Genomic DNA, 17,704 nt, shown 5'->3' on the forward strand with positions numbered 1-17,704 from the left:
CTTGTTGTTTTCATTTGTGCCATGGTAACAGTGAATGAGAAGAAGCAGACATGGAAGCGTGGCACTGGTCAGAGGTCTAACCAAGCCACACACCTACTTTCTCATTCATTGTTCTGGTTGGATCACTACCCATGCTGTGTTTGAACATACAGTCCATATGTTCAAAGCCTTCTAAGTGGATCTGTGCATTATTGTGTGAAAAGTTTTTCTCAGTCTTTTGACTTTATCCAACCAGAATCTCTCATTCAGGTTGAATGTGATCTAATTGTTTGCTGAATGTTGAGTCTCTAAAGTGCAGTTCTAGTCAGGAAAGTGACTCTGTAAAAATAGAGAATGTCAGCATCTTTTACTGATTCTCTTTCTCTCTTAATGGCTTCTAGGTCACACTTGCTCAAAGCCATTTTTTAACTGTCAGCACTGTAAGTTCATCTAGGGATCTCAGAATCAAGCCCAAGTGTGTTCTCCTTCATGTATCATCACCAGGCAATTTTGTCAGTGAGGCATGAAGCAGACACTGTTGCACAGCTGTGTTGGTTCTACAGTAAAAATGTCAGTACATGAAGCAAATAATGACTCGGAAGACCCAAGGAGAGTACCAATGGGCCATTTTACAGAGCCATTTTTCTGAGCACAGCCCCGTTGCAAGCCTTAACTATGAACATTTGCTGGTCTTTGTAGCAGTGTGCAGTGCTGCAGGCACAGCAGAGTGAACATAGGGATAGCTACAGTGACCAAGAAAGCCCATGGGAAAGATTGGATTTACAGGGCAGTGTACAGGCCTTTCCTCTCATCCCTTGTGCTCAGTTAGATTTACTAGATTAATTTGCAAATAATCCAGTTAACTTTGTTTAAAAATGTGAACTGCATCTTGAACGGCAGTCAAATTGCATTGCATACATTGAGAGGTTCAGTCCCAAGACATCCCTAAGTTTACTGCGCTGTGAGCAGCATTGCATTGAGACCTTTGAAAAGGAATTAAGAAATCAATCTCTTTCTCCACATCAGTATGATCCCGAGCTTTCGTCACGACAGTTTGGAGTTGAGCTCTCCCGACTGACCAATGAGGAGCGAGCGGTGCCACTGGTGGTGGAGAAGCTCATAAACTACATTGAAATGCATGGGTTGTACACCGAGGGCATTTACAGGAAGTCAGGCTCAACCAATAAGATAAAGGAGCTCCGACAGGGTCTTGACACAGGTAAGATGAAAAAGAGAATGTCTCAGAGGGGGAGTGAAAGGGACAGCCAAGAACCTCTGTGAAAAGAGAATTCATGTCATCTAAAGGGGGCCAAAGCAAAGGAACCCTTTTCCCTTCCCCCACCATAGACTCTGGCTTTTGGTACCATGAAAGTACAGACATTTCTCTAATACTAGCCTTCACCAAAAGTCTGCACTGTGTTAGAGCCCTCCCGTCTTGTGGAACTGTTTAATTCTTTCTTGTTTTATCCTCCTCTTGTGCACAAGTGTGCAAAAAATATCATAAAAAGAAATTGGGAGAAAAAGCTACGTTAGCCAGGCTTCGTATTTATCAACATCACCTAGACTTTCAAAGTGCTTTACAAATTCTGTCTAAAGGCTTTCACCCCTGGAAAACTGGCTCCTTTCACTACAAGGGTTTTAACATGGTCATATTAAAAACCAGGTGCCAAGGTTGTGCTGTTGTGCACTGTGTGATCTGTGGTTGTTACAGTATTAATACCTGTTTTTCATATGACAGTAGTTAGTACTATGCAGTGTTGTTGTAGCTCTGCCCACTGTAGTAGGAAGAGAGCCTGAGACATAAGCCTGTGTATCAGAGGCCTGATATGAGGCCTGAAGGCTGGGCTAAAGTAGCGGTCAAAACTTTGCTGATATAAAACAAAATCAGGCTGTGAGCTAGAGGCAGGCCCTGCTCACAGAATCTGGCAAGAACAGGGCTGATATTGCATAAACACACATTCCTGAGTGCTAAGCACAAAACACACATACAAACACGTTCCAGAAGGGTGGTACCAGAACACCCCATACCAAGAATGGTACAAACACATTCCCCAAAGATAACAGGAACACGCTGACCCCGCCTAAAGATACGGTCAGGATGACAATGTGATGGATAGAAATGTACAAGGTGGTGGGTGGTGACATCAGAGGATGTCAACTATCAGAGGAGCAATCCGTAACTTGTTTGTATCTGTGTATAAAAATGTATCTCAGGGGCAGTGTCTTTATCTAGCCTAGGGAGGAACGGAAAGTCCCGCCGTTCACTGAGCTTGTCCATTGTTATGGGTATACATGTATTAGTGCAGGATACTAGTACTGTGCTTCATCGACAATAACCCTGGCTGGGTGCTTTTGTACCTTAACGGATCTTGTGGTCATTGGGCGGTTCGCTTTTGAAGTCTGCCATGCCAGTTGTCTTTGCCGGGCTGGGGCGGCACACAGAGGGAACACACACACGCAGCTGAACATCTGACCACTCCCATGATAGTAGAGAGACGGTGAGTGAGGTAATAGCTTTTATTGGACTGACATCTATTGGCAAGAGACAAGCTTTTGAGCTACACAGAGCTCTTCCTCAGGACCTCTCTCACCCACAGAAGTTGGTCCAAGAACAGTGGTTCGGTAATAGCCAGTTCCAATACTGACATGAAAACACTGTCTTGTTTACTGGATCAAAACTGATCATTTGATTTTTCTTTGGTTTCTTTTCCACTCCCCCCACTCACTTGCCTCGGTGAACAGATATTGACAACGTGAATCTAGATGACTACAACATTCATGTCATTGCCAGTGTGTTCAAACAGTGGTTGAGAGATTTGCCCAATCCCCTCATGACCTTCGAACTCTACGAGGAATTTCTGCGAGCTATGGGTAAGGAAGGTCCATACAAATCCTATACAATCACACACAAAACCCAAGACGGGGAAGGTACAGTTAGCTGCAGGTACCAAACCTAGAACAAGCAGTCTTTTTTTACTTTAGTTTTATCATCACCATTGTCATGACAAGCAGCAAGCAAGTAGATTGTGTGCTTGTACGATTGTACAAGTGCCAATTGTACAGAGTGTTTGAGTCCAAAAAGTCATTTTGATGATCTGTCATCTTTTATGACGTTACTGGCAACACAGTGCTGGAGCCTCTCCCACCTGCCTCCCTCTTAGAGCCTTTTCCAACTGCCAGGGTCTTTCCGTGCAGCAGGGAAAGACTCCATCGGGGGTGATGACACTGCTAAAAATAGCAGTGTAGCCGGGAGGAACGACTTTGGCATTTAGAGAGCCGTGTAGGCGGTGCTTAATTTGTGCCAAGACTTGCCAGGGCTGAGCGGCACATCTGCTCCAGCAGCTCTCTGCTGCTGAAGCGTTTCCTTGCAGCCTCCCCCTGCCAGAGCCTTTCACTGACATGTAGGTACGCACTGCAGCATGGACACAGCCTACTTTTCACTATGCCATGTAGCCACAGACAGCACTGTGACACAAACTAATCCCTTACACTGTTATAGTAGTCAAAGCCTTTGCCGTTCATAGCCCTGGTACCTCTGGGCTTGCCGTGTGAAAGTTTAAAAAAAAAAAAAAAAAAAAAAAAAAAAAAGCTTGAGCCCCGGCACCTCTTTCGTTAAAAATTAAGCAGTGGGTGTAGGGTATATCCCCACAGCCTTCATGCACGTCTTTACTCACCTAAGCAGTGCCTCGCCATCTACATTGCTATTTCTGCCCGTGCTAGGGTGGTGTGTAGCATATGATTTTGATGGTGAGCAGAGCAGAGTGTGCAGCATAGACGTGCCCCAGGAGATATCATTATTATTCACCTCCCAACTCTTTTGGAATCTGTTTAAAAGAAATCAGTGTCTTATGCTCATGTTTTTTGCATAGGATACTGCTATCTGAGGGACCTGCAAAGGGGGCCTGCTTGTATAGGCAGGGAGAGGAGGGAGTTGTCATCCCTGTCTCTGTGCACTGGCCTCCTGCACAGCTCCCCTGTACTGGGCCATTCACACTACCTTCGCAAGTAAATATGGCAGAAGACACTATGGGGAAGTTGCCGTAATATGTGTAACTGTTTGTGCTCTCTCCAGGCCTGCAGGAGAGGAAGGAGACCATCCGAGGTGTGTACTCTGTCATTGATCAGCTCTCTCGCACCCACCTCAGTACCCTGGAACGCCTCATCTTTCACCTTGTGAGGTAATGGCAGACCACCGTATGGGATCGTCATACTGCAGCCACTCTTTCTCTTCTCCTTCCTCACTAGGGGCCTGATTCTGATACACTTACTCCCCATAAGTACCACCTTACTCCATGAATAGTTCCACTGGAACAAGGTACTGTTCTACATGAGTAAAAGTACTTGAACATGGGCCTATGTGATCCAAGTACTTTTGTAGGAAAAAAGGGGAGTGAAACTTCACAAGGGAATGCTTTAAATTCTGAAATGGCTTTAATGCTCTGGACCCAAGAGCTCTTTCTCCAGACAATGCTCTCATTGATAGCTAATGGCAATAATGTTCTTCTTTTTATATACAAGTTCCCTTTCGTAATAGCAACAAATGTTGTAGACTTGCTGAGAAGGCAACCACTGTAGGTCTCAGCTGGTTACAAACACATGGTTCCATACCATAGACCTAACCAGCTGAGACGTGCAGTAAGATTGCAGTGGATCACAGTACTGCCACATGTTGCATCATTTAGTTTGAACATTGAGGGTCTAGGGATCATGTGTGATGCTTTTACATGAGCTTAGACAATATCTAGTTCAGGCTATAGTCACTGTGTTACAATCTGTGAAGTTTCCAGCCATCTACATGCATTTAGACACATCTGTGCTCTGTTTCTAAGGCATAGCTTATTGATGGCTAAGTGAGTTGCTTGCAACTGTAATAAACTTGCACTGTATTTAGTCCTTTTTGGAAAATAGGTTAAGTAGGTCAAAACAAAAGATTTCCTAGAGAACATCATGGCATGTTGCATGGTTCACTCAGTGTCCATTGTCTTACCTTTTTGCCCTTGTCTGGTATAATATTTACATCCTTGTAGAGCTATCTGTTGGTCTAGTTCCTTACCAGATACAACAAATTAAAGCTCTTCACTTCAAAGCTATATAATATTGTGGAAAATCTTCCCCTAGCAATGACCTCCAGATCTCATGTGCATATACAGCACTCCTCTCCCTGCCCTACTCTGAATTTGTATTTTGTTCTCTTTCCGTTTCTCTACAGGGGTATTTCCTGCCAGTGTTAGGTGAATTGGAGCAACCTTTAACCCTTGCTGTTTTTTTGTTTATCGTTTAGGATTGCTCTGCAGGAAGAGACCAATCGAATGTCAGCTAATGCCCTGGCCATTGTATTTGCTCCCTGTATTCTGCGCTGTCCTGACACAACTGACCCACTGCAGAGTGTTCAGGACATCAGTAAAACAACCACGTAAGAATACAGTATTACAACTTCTAGAGTAAATCCTTTAATGAGGTAATGTCAGTACAGTCAAATGATCCCTGAGTAATGCACTTTAATGTGCTCTAGAATGACAGCTACAAACACATCACTGGTTTGCAAATAAATCGCCTTAATGAAATACTGTCTATTCCATCAGTAACTAGCAGCTACTAAAGTTAAACCTTTTAAAAACTGCAGGACTGGATAACCTGCACCCAGGAGTTTTTAAAAAATGGGACAGTGAGCTCTCTCAGCCATTGATGTTGATATTTAACAAATCCTGGAGTAATGGGAAAGTTCCAGAGGACTGTACAAAAAGCTAATGTGCGAGTATCTAAAAAGGATTAACAGGATGATCTGGGTAACTATAGGCCAGTTAGCTCAATATCAGTCCCAGGCAAAATCACGGGAAAGCTGATGTGGAATGTAACCAGTAAAGAATTGAAGGATGGCAGTGTAATTAGTGCCAGTCAACACAGTTTTTTATGGAAAATAAGTCTTATCAAACATACTTGATATCGGTTATTGATTGGATGCCAGGTTTGGTTGGCAGAGGTAACTACGTTGATATCGTAGACTTAGATTCCAGTCGGGCATTTAATTTAGTACCACAGATCATCCTGATTAAAGAATTAACATCATACAAATTCAGTGCAGCAAATATTAAATGGATTGAAAATTGGCTAACTGATATCTCCAAAGTAATTGTAAATAGGGAATCATCATCCAATGGGTGGGAAGGGTTTGTAATGGAGCCCTCCGGGGATGTTTTTGACTTCAGCTGGAGTTTTAAGAATAAACATGTTAGATTGTGAGAAGCTCAAATAATAGGGCACTGGGGGTTAGACAAGTACCTAGGATGGATAGTTGATGCAGGAATCATTTGATGATATTCTATGCGGGAGACCAGACTACATGAACATGCCTGGCCTTCAAATCTATGATTCTCTCTCCTAGAAGCAATTCTTCTGCCTACAGATGTGAAAATTACTTTGAATCACTCTTCTAAAGGTTCCTTGTAAGAAGATGTTTCTTTGTAACTTGACTCATATACACCGCCTTGTATCATTACTGCTCTAAAAGGATTTCTTCCAGAAAACAATACTGTTGGTATTAAACAAAATATCTGCCCAAGACACCTAATCATTGTCATTGCCATGCGACTGCCTGACCTGCTTGGATGCAAACAAGCACAAGTGTGTGTGTCTACAAATAGATATTGATAGCGCAGAAATGGCCATTCTTTCAGCCTTTCATTTGAACATGCTGTGCTTTCCTAACCTGGGTGGGTATTTTCCTTTCCAGGGGAAGGACCTGTTTCCCTGATGGAGCCCTTGGGGAGCCCTCCCTTTATTCCTCTAGTTTAGCTCTCCTGCCTACCACCATTTGGGGCATTTCAACCACACCATTCGTTTCCAGCCCACGAAGCAAGAGAATTGGAGCACATGTCCCTTCCCCTCTCTGCCATTGTAGGGCTCTAGTACTTAGGCGACATGGCCAGCTCAAACACAGCCAGAGTTTTATGCTCCCATTTTACCACTTTCTTTTTTCCTTTTTGCAGCTGTGTGGAGTTGATTGTCGTAGAGCAGATGAATAAATACAGGGCTCGTCTCAAGGACATCAACAGCCTGGAGTTTGCTGAGAACAAAGCAAAAAGCAGGCTGTCTTTGATCCGCAGATCAATGGTAAGATTTGGGATGGGGTTGAGCTGGTAGTATGTTCTGTTCCTTTGTCAGGAAAAAATGGACCAGACCTTTCCTTTGTTTTAGGAGGACTGGTCTCTCCAGCCATGTTATTGATCATAACTTCCTTTTTTACATAAAATTCAGAGGAGAATCTCATGTCCGTGCAGCTATTATGTATTTGCATAGTTTATTCAGTGTGTCTGTTGTAACTGAGAAGAATGTGCATGGTACTAAATTGAAAGTCAGAGAATAATTTGGTACTGATAAGCCAGCCCCTTTCTTTCCTCTCCTTTTCACTCAGACTAATCTCCCCTGATCTTCTCCTGCCTATTTCAATCTCCCTAGCCTCTTACAGCTCCCAAAGCCTCATATCTAGGGCCAACAGAGAGACTGAACCTCAGCCCTGCACTTGGCTCCCTGCATTTCCCGAGCCACACATTTATACCAAAGGAGACGGGAATGGTGCCTGTCAAGAGTTCTAAAGGAAAGTGCCACAGAAACGTGGTCTCTGGATTTCACAGGCTCATTTGTACATTTTTGGGATATATTTTGCAAATTTGGACTAATTTATCCTATGTTAATCAACTCTTTGCTGGCTCTGTTTATGACCTCCTCACTCCTGCACTAAAGTCCCCTAATCCCACAGTGGCCTGCTGTATGGTACTGCCCACTGTGTTAAAACCCTTCACTTGTTTCCCCCCCGCATAACGTCAGGGGGAATCCGGAGTGAAGCTGCCTTTAACCAAGCCCTTGCTTTGACTCCCTGTATGCAAGTCACTTCATTAGTACTGCCTTCAGCAGCGAGGACTGAACTGAGCTGACTATAAAGGGTCACTTTCTTTTTCCCCCACTGCCTTTCTGGGAGTTTGGAATACCAGCTCATTTGGCTTTCACACACCCAACTGGGTAGATGAATGAGAGGCAGAGTCTGGGAATTGAATCGACCTGTGTCCCCCTTTACTGTAAGCCGAACAAGCAACAGTCTGTTCGTGTGCTGTGTTCTGCTTATAGAATGAGAGAGAATGACTGATTCATCACAGGACAGTCAACCCAGATCTGTGCTGCTGAAAGGAAGAGCAGGCTCTCCATTTATAAAGACTCAGTATCCTCCTGTGGCATGTCCTATCAGGAATTCTGCTTTGTGAATTGCAGCCAATGCTAAATCTGCTCCAAACAGGCGCTTCAACAGTTATTTTGCAAAGCTTGTGGCTCAGCTGTGCGTTGTTGCTGATGCCGCAGAGAGCTGACTCACTCATGACATTAAAAGACTCTAGAAGTTCTTTTAAGGGGGCAATGGCATGTGCACTCTAACCTTCTGCTTTCCTTTTCATGTCCTCTCTAATCCAGAAACCTGTACTAATTGCAGTTAGATTTATGAGCATAACCCGCAATTCAATCCCGGTATGTATTAATTGCATCGCACTCCATGACAGCTGCATCCCATCATTGTGTGTAACCCTCCGCTCATTCAAGCACCATGCCACAGGCCCTTGTTTGACTCTGCCCATTCATTCCTGTGCAGGACCCACCTCAGTGACTGACTTTTCATTTCTCTCTCAGTAGGGAGCACCCTAAGGTCCCCCTGTCCTGGAGGATGCGCTAGAGCACGAGTAGGAACTGATGCCCAGTGGTTGATGAAATAGCCCTCAGCAACTGCAGTTGGTTACTGCAATTCACTGGTCCGCTTCTCCAAAGGCTGCTCTTGTACTCTGTCTGTGTGCACTCTCCTAGTCACGCCACTGCTCCTGCATGCTGCTCTTTGGAGGGGTGATTTGACCTGGCAAATCACACAAACCTTCTCCGAGAGGATGGAGGATCAGCACTAACAAATGAAAATAGCTGGGGGAATCCTCATCACTTAGCCAACAGAGGCCTCTGTTTGCTGCAGAGTTCTCTCCTGAGTCTCTAATTAACCCTGCTTCAGTCAGCTTTGTCATTCTTGTCCTTTCTATTGTGTTCCTTGTTCCATTCATTTTCTCTTTACCTCTAGTTCTGTTCTTTTCTTCCCTCCCCTCTGTTTTCATCCAAGCCCTTCTTTTTCCTTCTCTTTCCTCCCTCACACCTCTTTCTTTACTCATGTGTGTCTGTTTATACACAGTACCCCTCCGAGTTGTTCCAGCTGCTTCAGTTCTGCCATCATTTCGTACCACAGTGGATGGATGCCCCCCAGATGCCTGTCCCAGCTAATGCAGCATGGCTAAAGCAGGGTAGTGCAGCTCTAGGAGCAATCTAGGAGAACTGAGCAGGAAAAGAGGCCCCACTTTTCCTCTCGCCCCTCCCTACACCTGAAGCCAAATGCACCGTGATGTTCAGACCTTGGCACTTCCAACCTTCAGCTTTTAATTTATGGATCCAATTGATGGATCTTTTATTTTTTCCTCACTCCTGCTACAGTCTGTAGCGCATCAGAAGCAGCTACTTCCTGCCTCTTGCTTGGCAGGATGGTCACGTTGTGATGGATGAGGAGAGCAGTCTTTGCAACAGTACTTTAACGTGAAAGACAATACACCTGTTTACTCACAGCCACAGTATCTCCTCGCCCTTTTACATACTTAGCAGTGCCAAGCATTTGGGGACTGATTAGAAGATCAGAATCTGAGCTATGCTGCCATTAATTTCTTGTGTTGGTCGATGTATTCTGCAGTTCCTTCATTCATGTTCGTGTCTGTGCTGCAGCATTCTCATTAAGGGTCTGTCTGTAGGAGCCTGTAGTGCTATCCATCTTTAAAACACACACACATTAAAGAGCAGCTGTGTCCTTTGCCTTTCTCAGATGGGTCCAGCAAAGTGCTAGATTGATTCAGGTGAATAACAGGCATTAACCCAAGGCACACTTATGTTGACTACAAAGCTTTTAGCTTTTGACTTTTTCCATCAGTAGCATTAATGTACATGATATAGTTAAAGTAACTTTTACCCTAGAGAATCTCTTCCAGAAAGGCATCCCACTCTTGTTTTGAAGACATCAAATGCTGGAGAATTTACCACATCCCTCGGTAGTTTGTTCCAATGGTTAATCACCCTCACTGTTTTAAAAAAAAAATGCCTTGTGGCATGGATGGAATATGGGTCAAGGGTGACTACTGGGACTGTTTCTACCTTTGCAAATGGGGACAGGTGGTGATTCTTTGTCTTCAGAATTGAGGTGATATGATGCCCTGATGGTAGTTGAGCCTCTCCTGGAGGCTAACCTTGGAACAGCATTGGCCCCAACCATAGAGCAGGTTGCTCTGCTGCTAGAGAATAGAATCATGGAAATGTAGGGCTAGATGGAACTTTAAGAGGTCATCTCCCCACACTGAGACAGGACCAAGTAAACCTAGACTATCCCTGACCGATGTTTGTCCAAACTGTTCTTAAGAACCCCCAATTTCAGGGATTCCACAACCTCCCTAGCTAACCTGTGCCAGTGCTCAGCATCCTTAAAGTTGTAAAGTTTTTCTAATATCTTACCTCAATCTCCCTTGCTGCTGACTAAGCCAATAACTTCTTGTCCAAGACCCAGTGAACATGGAGAACAATTGATCACCATCTCATTATAACAACCAAGACTGTTATCTCCCCCTCAGCCTTCTTCTCTGTAGACTAAACATGCCCAACCTTTCATCACAGGTCATGTTTTCTAAACCTCTCATCGTTTTTCTAGCTCTCTGGAATCTCTCCAATTTGCCCATATGTTTCCTAAAGTGTGGTCCCCAGAACTGGACACAGTACTCCAGATGAGGCCTCACCAGTGATGAGTAGATTGGAATAGTCACTTCCCATGTCTTAGAAATGACAAATACAACAAAATGCCCCAATCTGACATCCAACTCAAAAGTGAAGGGGGGGAATAAAAAAGAGTCTGCAAAATCCCATCTGGATCTGCTCACTCTATCCCCAAAATACATGATGAGCAGCAGAAAGTGCAGTGTGTAGGGAAAGGCCCTGGGTTTGTAATTGGAGCACCAGATTCTGTAGATTCAGGAATCATTAAGTGGGACAAAGCAGTATCTGAAGTTCTAGCAGTACAATTTGTATTGACATGAATGAGATTTGGACAACTCAAAGCCTGTGCAGCGCTTAGGAAAAAAAATACCTCTCCCCACATTCTCGTTCAAAACAGTGGTTTTTTGCTTTCAGAGCATAAGGGAGGAACCATTACAAAGAGACTTAGAGCAAAATCTGTTTAGTTTATCAAGAAGATCAATAGGTGATTTGATTGTATAATTATATTTATGGGGAGACAATCCCCGGAATTGAAGGGCTCTTTAATCTAGCAGAGAAAGGCAGAACAAGAAACAATGACCAGAAGCTGAAGTCAAACAAATTAAAATGAGAAATAAGGCATATTTTTGCTAACAGTAAGAGTGATTAACCATTAGAACAAACTACCAAGGGATGTGTTAAATTCTCCAGCATTTGATGTCTTCAAACCAAGACTAGGTTGTCTTTCTGGAAGAGATGCTCTAGCGAAACACATGTTACTGGACTCAATACAGAGATAAGTGGGTGAAATGTAGTGTCTTGTTTTATACAGAAGGTCAGACTTAATGATCCCTTCTGCCCTAAAACTCTATGAATCCGAAGAGTAAAATGCAAAGTGTTTCTCATAATGGTAAAAGTTCCCATATTCACGTGGAACTGAGAGGAGATTAGTCTCTTCATTGTGTCTTATGTCCAAAGAAACCTGTTATTTCTCTGTCCCCATGAGGCAAACCGAGGCATCTGGTACTAGGAAAGGTAAAATATAGCCCAGCTCTACATACAATATCTTTGTTACTCTTTTTTCCTCATTCCTTTTCAATGGGTTGGGGTTCCAGTCCTGGTAGGGAAAGAAACCACTGGCTCACATGAGTCATGCATGCAAAACTGCAGCATCTTCAGTTTATGGGGTGTGAAGATTGACACAGTAATTCCCACACTAATGGAAGACACCAAACATACCATAGTAACATTTATGATCCCATAGGAATTAACAGAACATTGCAGTTAATGTTCTAATATTGAAAGTGGGGGTATTTGTATACTGGGCTGCTGATCAAGTAGTAGTTAATATAATGAGCCAGCAGCTCTAATGTGAGTTTCAGTGCACTGAGTGAGTCTGTGAAGATCTGAAGATACTGAGCTTACTCACTAGGTTGGGCTTTCCAAAGAAATTAAGTTGATTTAGGAATACAGGTCTCATTGCAAATCCATAGGACTTCTGCTCTGAAGTCTCTTACCTACTTTTAAAAATTCCTCCCAAAAATTACAGCAAGGAAGAATCATCTTACATAACTAGCTGGCAGTTTTCAAACTATTATAAGTTGAAATAATAGCGCCTCTGCTTACTTCATATCAGAATAGTTACCCAGTCGGCTGGAGTTGTACACTGCTTGATCAGCAGTCTAGTAGTTATTCATAGCTCTGAAGGATGCTTAGAGATTTTCTCTTGAACAGTTTCACTGCTCTGCCATCTTTCCCCTTACCTTATTTCACACAGTGGCACCTCTGCCTCCTCATTCCCTTTTCCTGATGTAAGGAGCTAGTGTGTGCTTTAACTGGCCTCTCTGCTTATTTTAATATTGGACCTCTCATTTCCACAGACAGTGCGAGGACTAAAAGTACAGCCATGGTTTTGTAGTTGGCTTTTGCACTTAGCATCATTTGAGCTCCCTAGTGTGTGTTGTGTACGGAGAGCAACTCCCCAGCGCGCTAAGCTGAATGTTCGCATTGGATAGTGTTATCCATATCGTTTTGTGTGCATAGTGGGATTGTTTTTCGCAAAGAATGGGATGGTTTAGGACTGTGCACGCCAACGTTTTGTGTACAATGTTCAGGATGTTCTCACCCCGAGCCAGCATTGTGATTTGGCAGACTGAAGGCTTCCTGTCTTACAGCCTGGGCTTGTAAAAATACATTCTGTTGTCTTTGACTTTGGAAGTCCGATGTGCATGTCACTAAAAAGTTTCATCTGTCCTTTTCTGAACACACAAAACATTTATGTCCCCCCAGCCAGCCTGCTGTGAGCTTTGAGATGTCCTTGATTGTCATGCATTGTAACTGGTGTTGTGGACTGTGTACATGTGCTAAGCACTTGTTGCTGAAGTTGTTTCCTCCATTCTTGGTACTGGAGATAAAGGGGGGAAGAACACTGTCAGTCTAAAATGTACCATGACATGCCTGCAAGGTTTGGTGATAGTGGCATGAAGTTTGTTGATTTGGGTTTTTACCTGCAGGGCAAAGGACGTCTAAGGCGTGGAACTTTCCCCAGTCCAACATCTCCTGTTTCAGTGCGATTACCCTCCGTGTCTGATGTTTCTGAAGAGACCATGAGTAGTGAGGAGGCAATGGAGATGGATGTCACAGATCAGCAGCAGGCAGCTATGCAGCAAGAGGAGAGGGTGCTGACTGAGCAGATCGAGAGCTTGCAGAAGGAAAAGTGAGTCACAGGGAATGGAGGGGTGGAAGGGCTCAGTGCTCCAGAGGTGGACAATTAATGTTGGGAATCTGGAATCTTAAATTCAGATCCTCTTAGAGCCACAGGTGACACAAATTTGGTCCCACTCTGATACCTGTTGAAAAATGTTCTCCACTTCACAACATTTTGTACGATTAACAATGTCTGCACACCAGGGTGAGGTGCATCAGCAATACTATGAAGGGTACCCAAAACTGAAGGCAAGTCGTGTTGCAGGTCGGGATTGAGGTGCATTTGTGCTGAAGGATAGGGGTGCATTTGCGCGGAATTGCAGGTCAAGATTGAGGCACATTGCCAGAAAAAGAGTTTTAGAACTGGTATGGAATAGAGACTACATGGATGTCAGTTAGCAATGGGGAAAGGTGATGTGTCCATGCTGATCATTAGAAGATCAGCGGTGGTTCCTTTCGTTGAATGTGAAGTATTGTTGAACTGACTGGAATTGGCAGTGTAGCCCTTGGTTTCATTCCTTTCTATGCAGGAGAAGCCAGAGGCTAATGCTAAGTAAATGCTCTTCTTCCTGAAGAGCCCTGACATACACTTCCGTCAGGATTCCATCCGGTCACCCTTCCTGCCCAGTGTGTGTGGGGAGCCACTAGGGGAGATGGTGAAACATTCTGAGCTGCGGCGACCTCAGTCTGATTCCTTCTCCTCTAATGGAGATTCTACAACCTTGTTACTGCGGCTGTCTGACTGATCTGGATCTGGGTGAAAGACAGCCCAGATGCAGAGTAATGATCATAGACTTTGTCTGCATCAGCTGTTGAGGGTGTACAGCCCTTCCCCCTTGCTAACTTGGCTCTCCAGCCTTGGGGCCTTGTTAGATTCTGGCCAGGAGTCTGAGATTGATCTTCTCTAATGTGGACCTTGCAGGGCTCATCCTTGCCTTTGTCACCCCCAAGCCAGACTGCTGTGATGCCATTTTGTTCGCCTCAACAATGGTGCAGTTCAAGGTGCTGGTGATGACCATTAAAGTGCTGGTCTGGGGACGGGATGGCTGAGAAGCTGCCCCTTGACAGACGTCCAGCCACAGCACTTGGATTAGCTGGGATGTTCTTGCTGATGGTTCCTCTAGTGGAAGCCTCCATGACCACTGGTGGACTAATTCCAGTGTAGACTCCAGCTCTGACACTTGCACTTTCCTCCCACTGTGATACCCCAATATCTGTGTTTGGTTCTGAACTTTGTTGTTGTTCTGTTCCTGACACTGTGTTTTCACAGCTTCCCTCGAGCTCTCCAGCCAGTGCCCTTCTGGGTCTCCCTGCTTACACAGCACTGGTTTACTTCCTCTCCACCTTTGTCCTGGTTCACCAACTAGGGTTCTTTTCTGCAGGGAGGAGCTGACTTTTGAGATGCTTGCACTGGAGCCCCGAGCCTCTGATGACGAAACCCTTGAGTCTGAAGCTTCCATTGGCACTGCGGATAGCTCTGAAAATTTGAACTTTGACTCTGAAGGGGCTATCTCTGATCGATCGGGTAATCACAGTCCTCTTCTGACAGGTTTTCTTACTAGACTGATTCAGTGCAGCAAAACTGGGCCTACTGATACATGCAACAGCATCGGCACTTCAAGCTTTAGACTGGTTCTTAGACTTCCCCCCCTTTCTTCCCAGTCTGTGCTGCAGCGGCACTGCGTGTCCTACTCATGCGTGTGCAAACTCTGTCCCACAACCCAGCTGAGACTCCTCCAGTCCCAAATCATAGAATTGTGAGCAGCCTAATCCTAGAGTGGGCTAAAGCATTTGCTTGGGAGGTGGCATTCCCTGCCTGGGACACCCTCCATCTTCACCCCAGAGGGAGCATAGTCTGTTGATTAAAACACAGGCCTGAGAGACCTAGCTTTGCTACTGACTTGTGAATGGACTTCAGCAAATCATGTAATCATTTTGTGCCTGAAATCATGTCAGACCCCTGGTTGTCCCAGACACTGTGGGTAACCATTTCACATGTTAACCTGTAGGCACCATGGGTTGGTCACTTCTCTTTTCCAGTTTAATTACATATGTTCCCCCTGACATGCCCAGCAAATTCACTCTCAGATAGTAAGTTACATGGAAATGCATAACTGTATATGCAGCCTTGTGTGTATCTGTTCTCATTCCCCTCCCCTCTCTTTCTATCAGAGAGAAGTTTAGCACTTAGTTCGCTGAGGCCTGTCAAGATTGAATCCACGAGCAGGTCGCGAAGGCACCTGAGGAAGCAGCAAGACTCTCTGGACTCAGTGGATTCTTCGGTTTCTTCTCCATCTTCATCCTCCTCGTCCTGCTTACCTCATGTGACTAGGAAACGATTCCAAATGTACTCCAAGTCACCCTTCTATCGAGCAGTTGCTCCTGGCAATATCACTGAGCAGAGGTTGGGACTTGAAGGGTTACCAGGGCAGCTTAGGGGTCTGGATGACAGGCCCCAGTTCACCAGCAGAGGGACATTCAGCCCTGAGAAAGGCAAACAGAAGCTGAAGAATGTGAAAAACTCACCCCAGAAAACCAAAGAGCTCCCAGAGAGGGCAGCTGGGGCAGGCCGAAAAAGAAACACTGAAGCAGACTGCAGCAGCACCCAGCAGCTGGTGCTTTTTGGGAACAATGAGTTTATGGTGTGAACCAGTTGCCCCAAATCTCATCATTGTTGCAGACAAGTGATAGCATCTCACCTTTGTTATCTTCCCCCACATCATCACCGCCACCATTGTAGAGTTGCTGCCAGCTGCCCATGCAAAGCATTTATTCACTAATTGCTTGGGCTTCCAACCTTGCATTGCCAGTGCTACAGGGAGCAGGAGACTAACTCTTAACAAAAGCCTGTTGGGGACAGTTTCAGCAGTGGCCTTAGCTCTTTTTAATATTTTGGAACTCAAAACCTGCCAGGTTTTTCTGACTGGGGACTCAGAACAAAAGAAAATAAATTGGGGGAAGAATTGCTGGTGAGCTCTTTTACTTCCCATCAGCCCCTGGCTTTCTCTTTCTGAGCAGAGGAAATGGGGAGAGGGAAAATCAAGCCGCCAGGTAACGCCAACAGGATCTTGGAGTTTGGGGAGCTGGTCCACGCGTGTCTTGACCTTGATGTGAAAGCTGCAGACTGTGTGTTTGTGCTGGGATGAAGCATAAACTCCTCCTTACAAGGAACCACAGCAAAGAGTAGACCAAGCCCTTTGTTCAGAGCTATTTATAATGCACTCCATGTTGTTGTCAGGTGATAATAAAAAGCTATCATTTCCATTCAAACAATCAGAGCATGTCTCAAAACTCACACCACACAGACCTGCAATGAAAAGAGAGTGATTTTTATTTTTGTTGTTGTTGATGTCAGGAAAACTAATGCCAGTTTGACTCCTGGTTAGTTCAAGCCAAATACTTGTGCCGAATTTTCAATAGCCATAACTAATCCTGTGATCGAGGCACAAAGAAGCATTTCTAAAAAACAAAGGAACCTTTAGAAATATAAACCTAAAATATTTACAGCCACATCACAACCCTGCAGTGCTGCCTACTTGTATACACTGACCCAAGTGAACAATGGTTAACAGTTCCAGTGAAGGACAGGAACTTCTCAGCCAAGCAGCAACCTCATGCAGACAAAACAGCACTATTTTAATTGCATTGTTAAATCAAAAGGAAATGCATGGAAAAGTGTTAAGGAAATTTTCCCAGAGTAATCTGTTTTTAAAATGTGACCTAACCAACTTTCTCCCCTTTTCTCAGATCATCAGTATTAAAAGCAAAAAGAAAAAAATCAAGGACTACTTTTTGTTAATATCCTGGTTACTGAAGTTCACTGTATATATATTTTAAAGGTTTTTATTTTCCCCCTACATGGAATGTTTTTGCCAGGAAAAGAAAGGGAGACGTGAGGGAAGGTAGAATTAGCCCCTAAGATTATTGCAGGGAAAGAAATGGCACCATTTTTCACCATAGTGCATCACCATTCACCATGTCTCAGCTCACTGAACATTTGTGAGATTAGCAACCTGCCTAAACTGCTTAGAACATGTGAGAAGCTGATGCATGTGCACCTCTCGCTGTAAATGTGATACCTTCGTCAAGGCAAGTATGTGACAAATGTTTGTTTAAAAAGTTCTCACTAGATCTCTTTAGAGTAAGACGAGCAGTGTCATTCTGTCAGATCAAGGCTAGATTTGTCATTCATGATGTCATCCTGTGACTTGCCACCAGCACA

At 44.3% G+C, this 17,704-nt stretch overlaps 1 protein-coding gene across 7 annotated transcripts in view; it reads left to right on the top strand.

Annotated features, from left to right (window-relative positions):
• Positions 1 to 17,260, top strand: part of MYO9A (myosin IXA) — a 455,456-nt gene extending 438,196 nt beyond the window's left edge. For 6 of the 7 annotated variants that reach the window (XM_034783136.1, XM_034783134.1, XM_034783141.1 and 3 more), the window contains 9 exons: positions 1,006 to 1,198; positions 2,722 to 2,850; positions 4,052 to 4,157; positions 5,261 to 5,392; positions 6,966 to 7,089; positions 8,437 to 8,490; positions 13,290 to 13,492; positions 14,865 to 15,007; positions 15,655 to 17,260. In XM_034783136.1, coding sequence (XP_034639027.1) covers positions 1,006 to 1,198; positions 2,722 to 2,850; positions 4,052 to 4,157; positions 5,261 to 5,392; positions 6,966 to 7,089; positions 8,437 to 8,490; positions 13,290 to 13,492; positions 14,865 to 15,007; positions 15,655 to 16,130 — 1,560 coding nt within the window. In that variant the 3' untranslated portion in view covers positions 16,131 to 17,260. The remainder of the gene's footprint in view (positions 1 to 1,005; positions 1,199 to 2,721; positions 2,851 to 4,051; positions 4,158 to 5,260; positions 5,393 to 6,965; positions 7,090 to 8,436; positions 8,491 to 13,289; positions 13,493 to 14,864; positions 15,008 to 15,654) is intronic. The other variant, XM_034783137.1, reaches the window with a different exon arrangement.
• Positions 17,261 to 17,704: the final 444 nt, after the last annotated feature.

Source organism: Trachemys scripta, chromosome 10 (assembly GCF_013100865.1).
Source record: "Trachemys scripta elegans isolate TJP31775 chromosome 10, CAS_Tse_1.0, whole genome shotgun sequence".
Classification (NCBI taxonomy): domain Eukaryota; kingdom Metazoa; phylum Chordata; order Testudines; family Emydidae; genus Trachemys; species Trachemys scripta.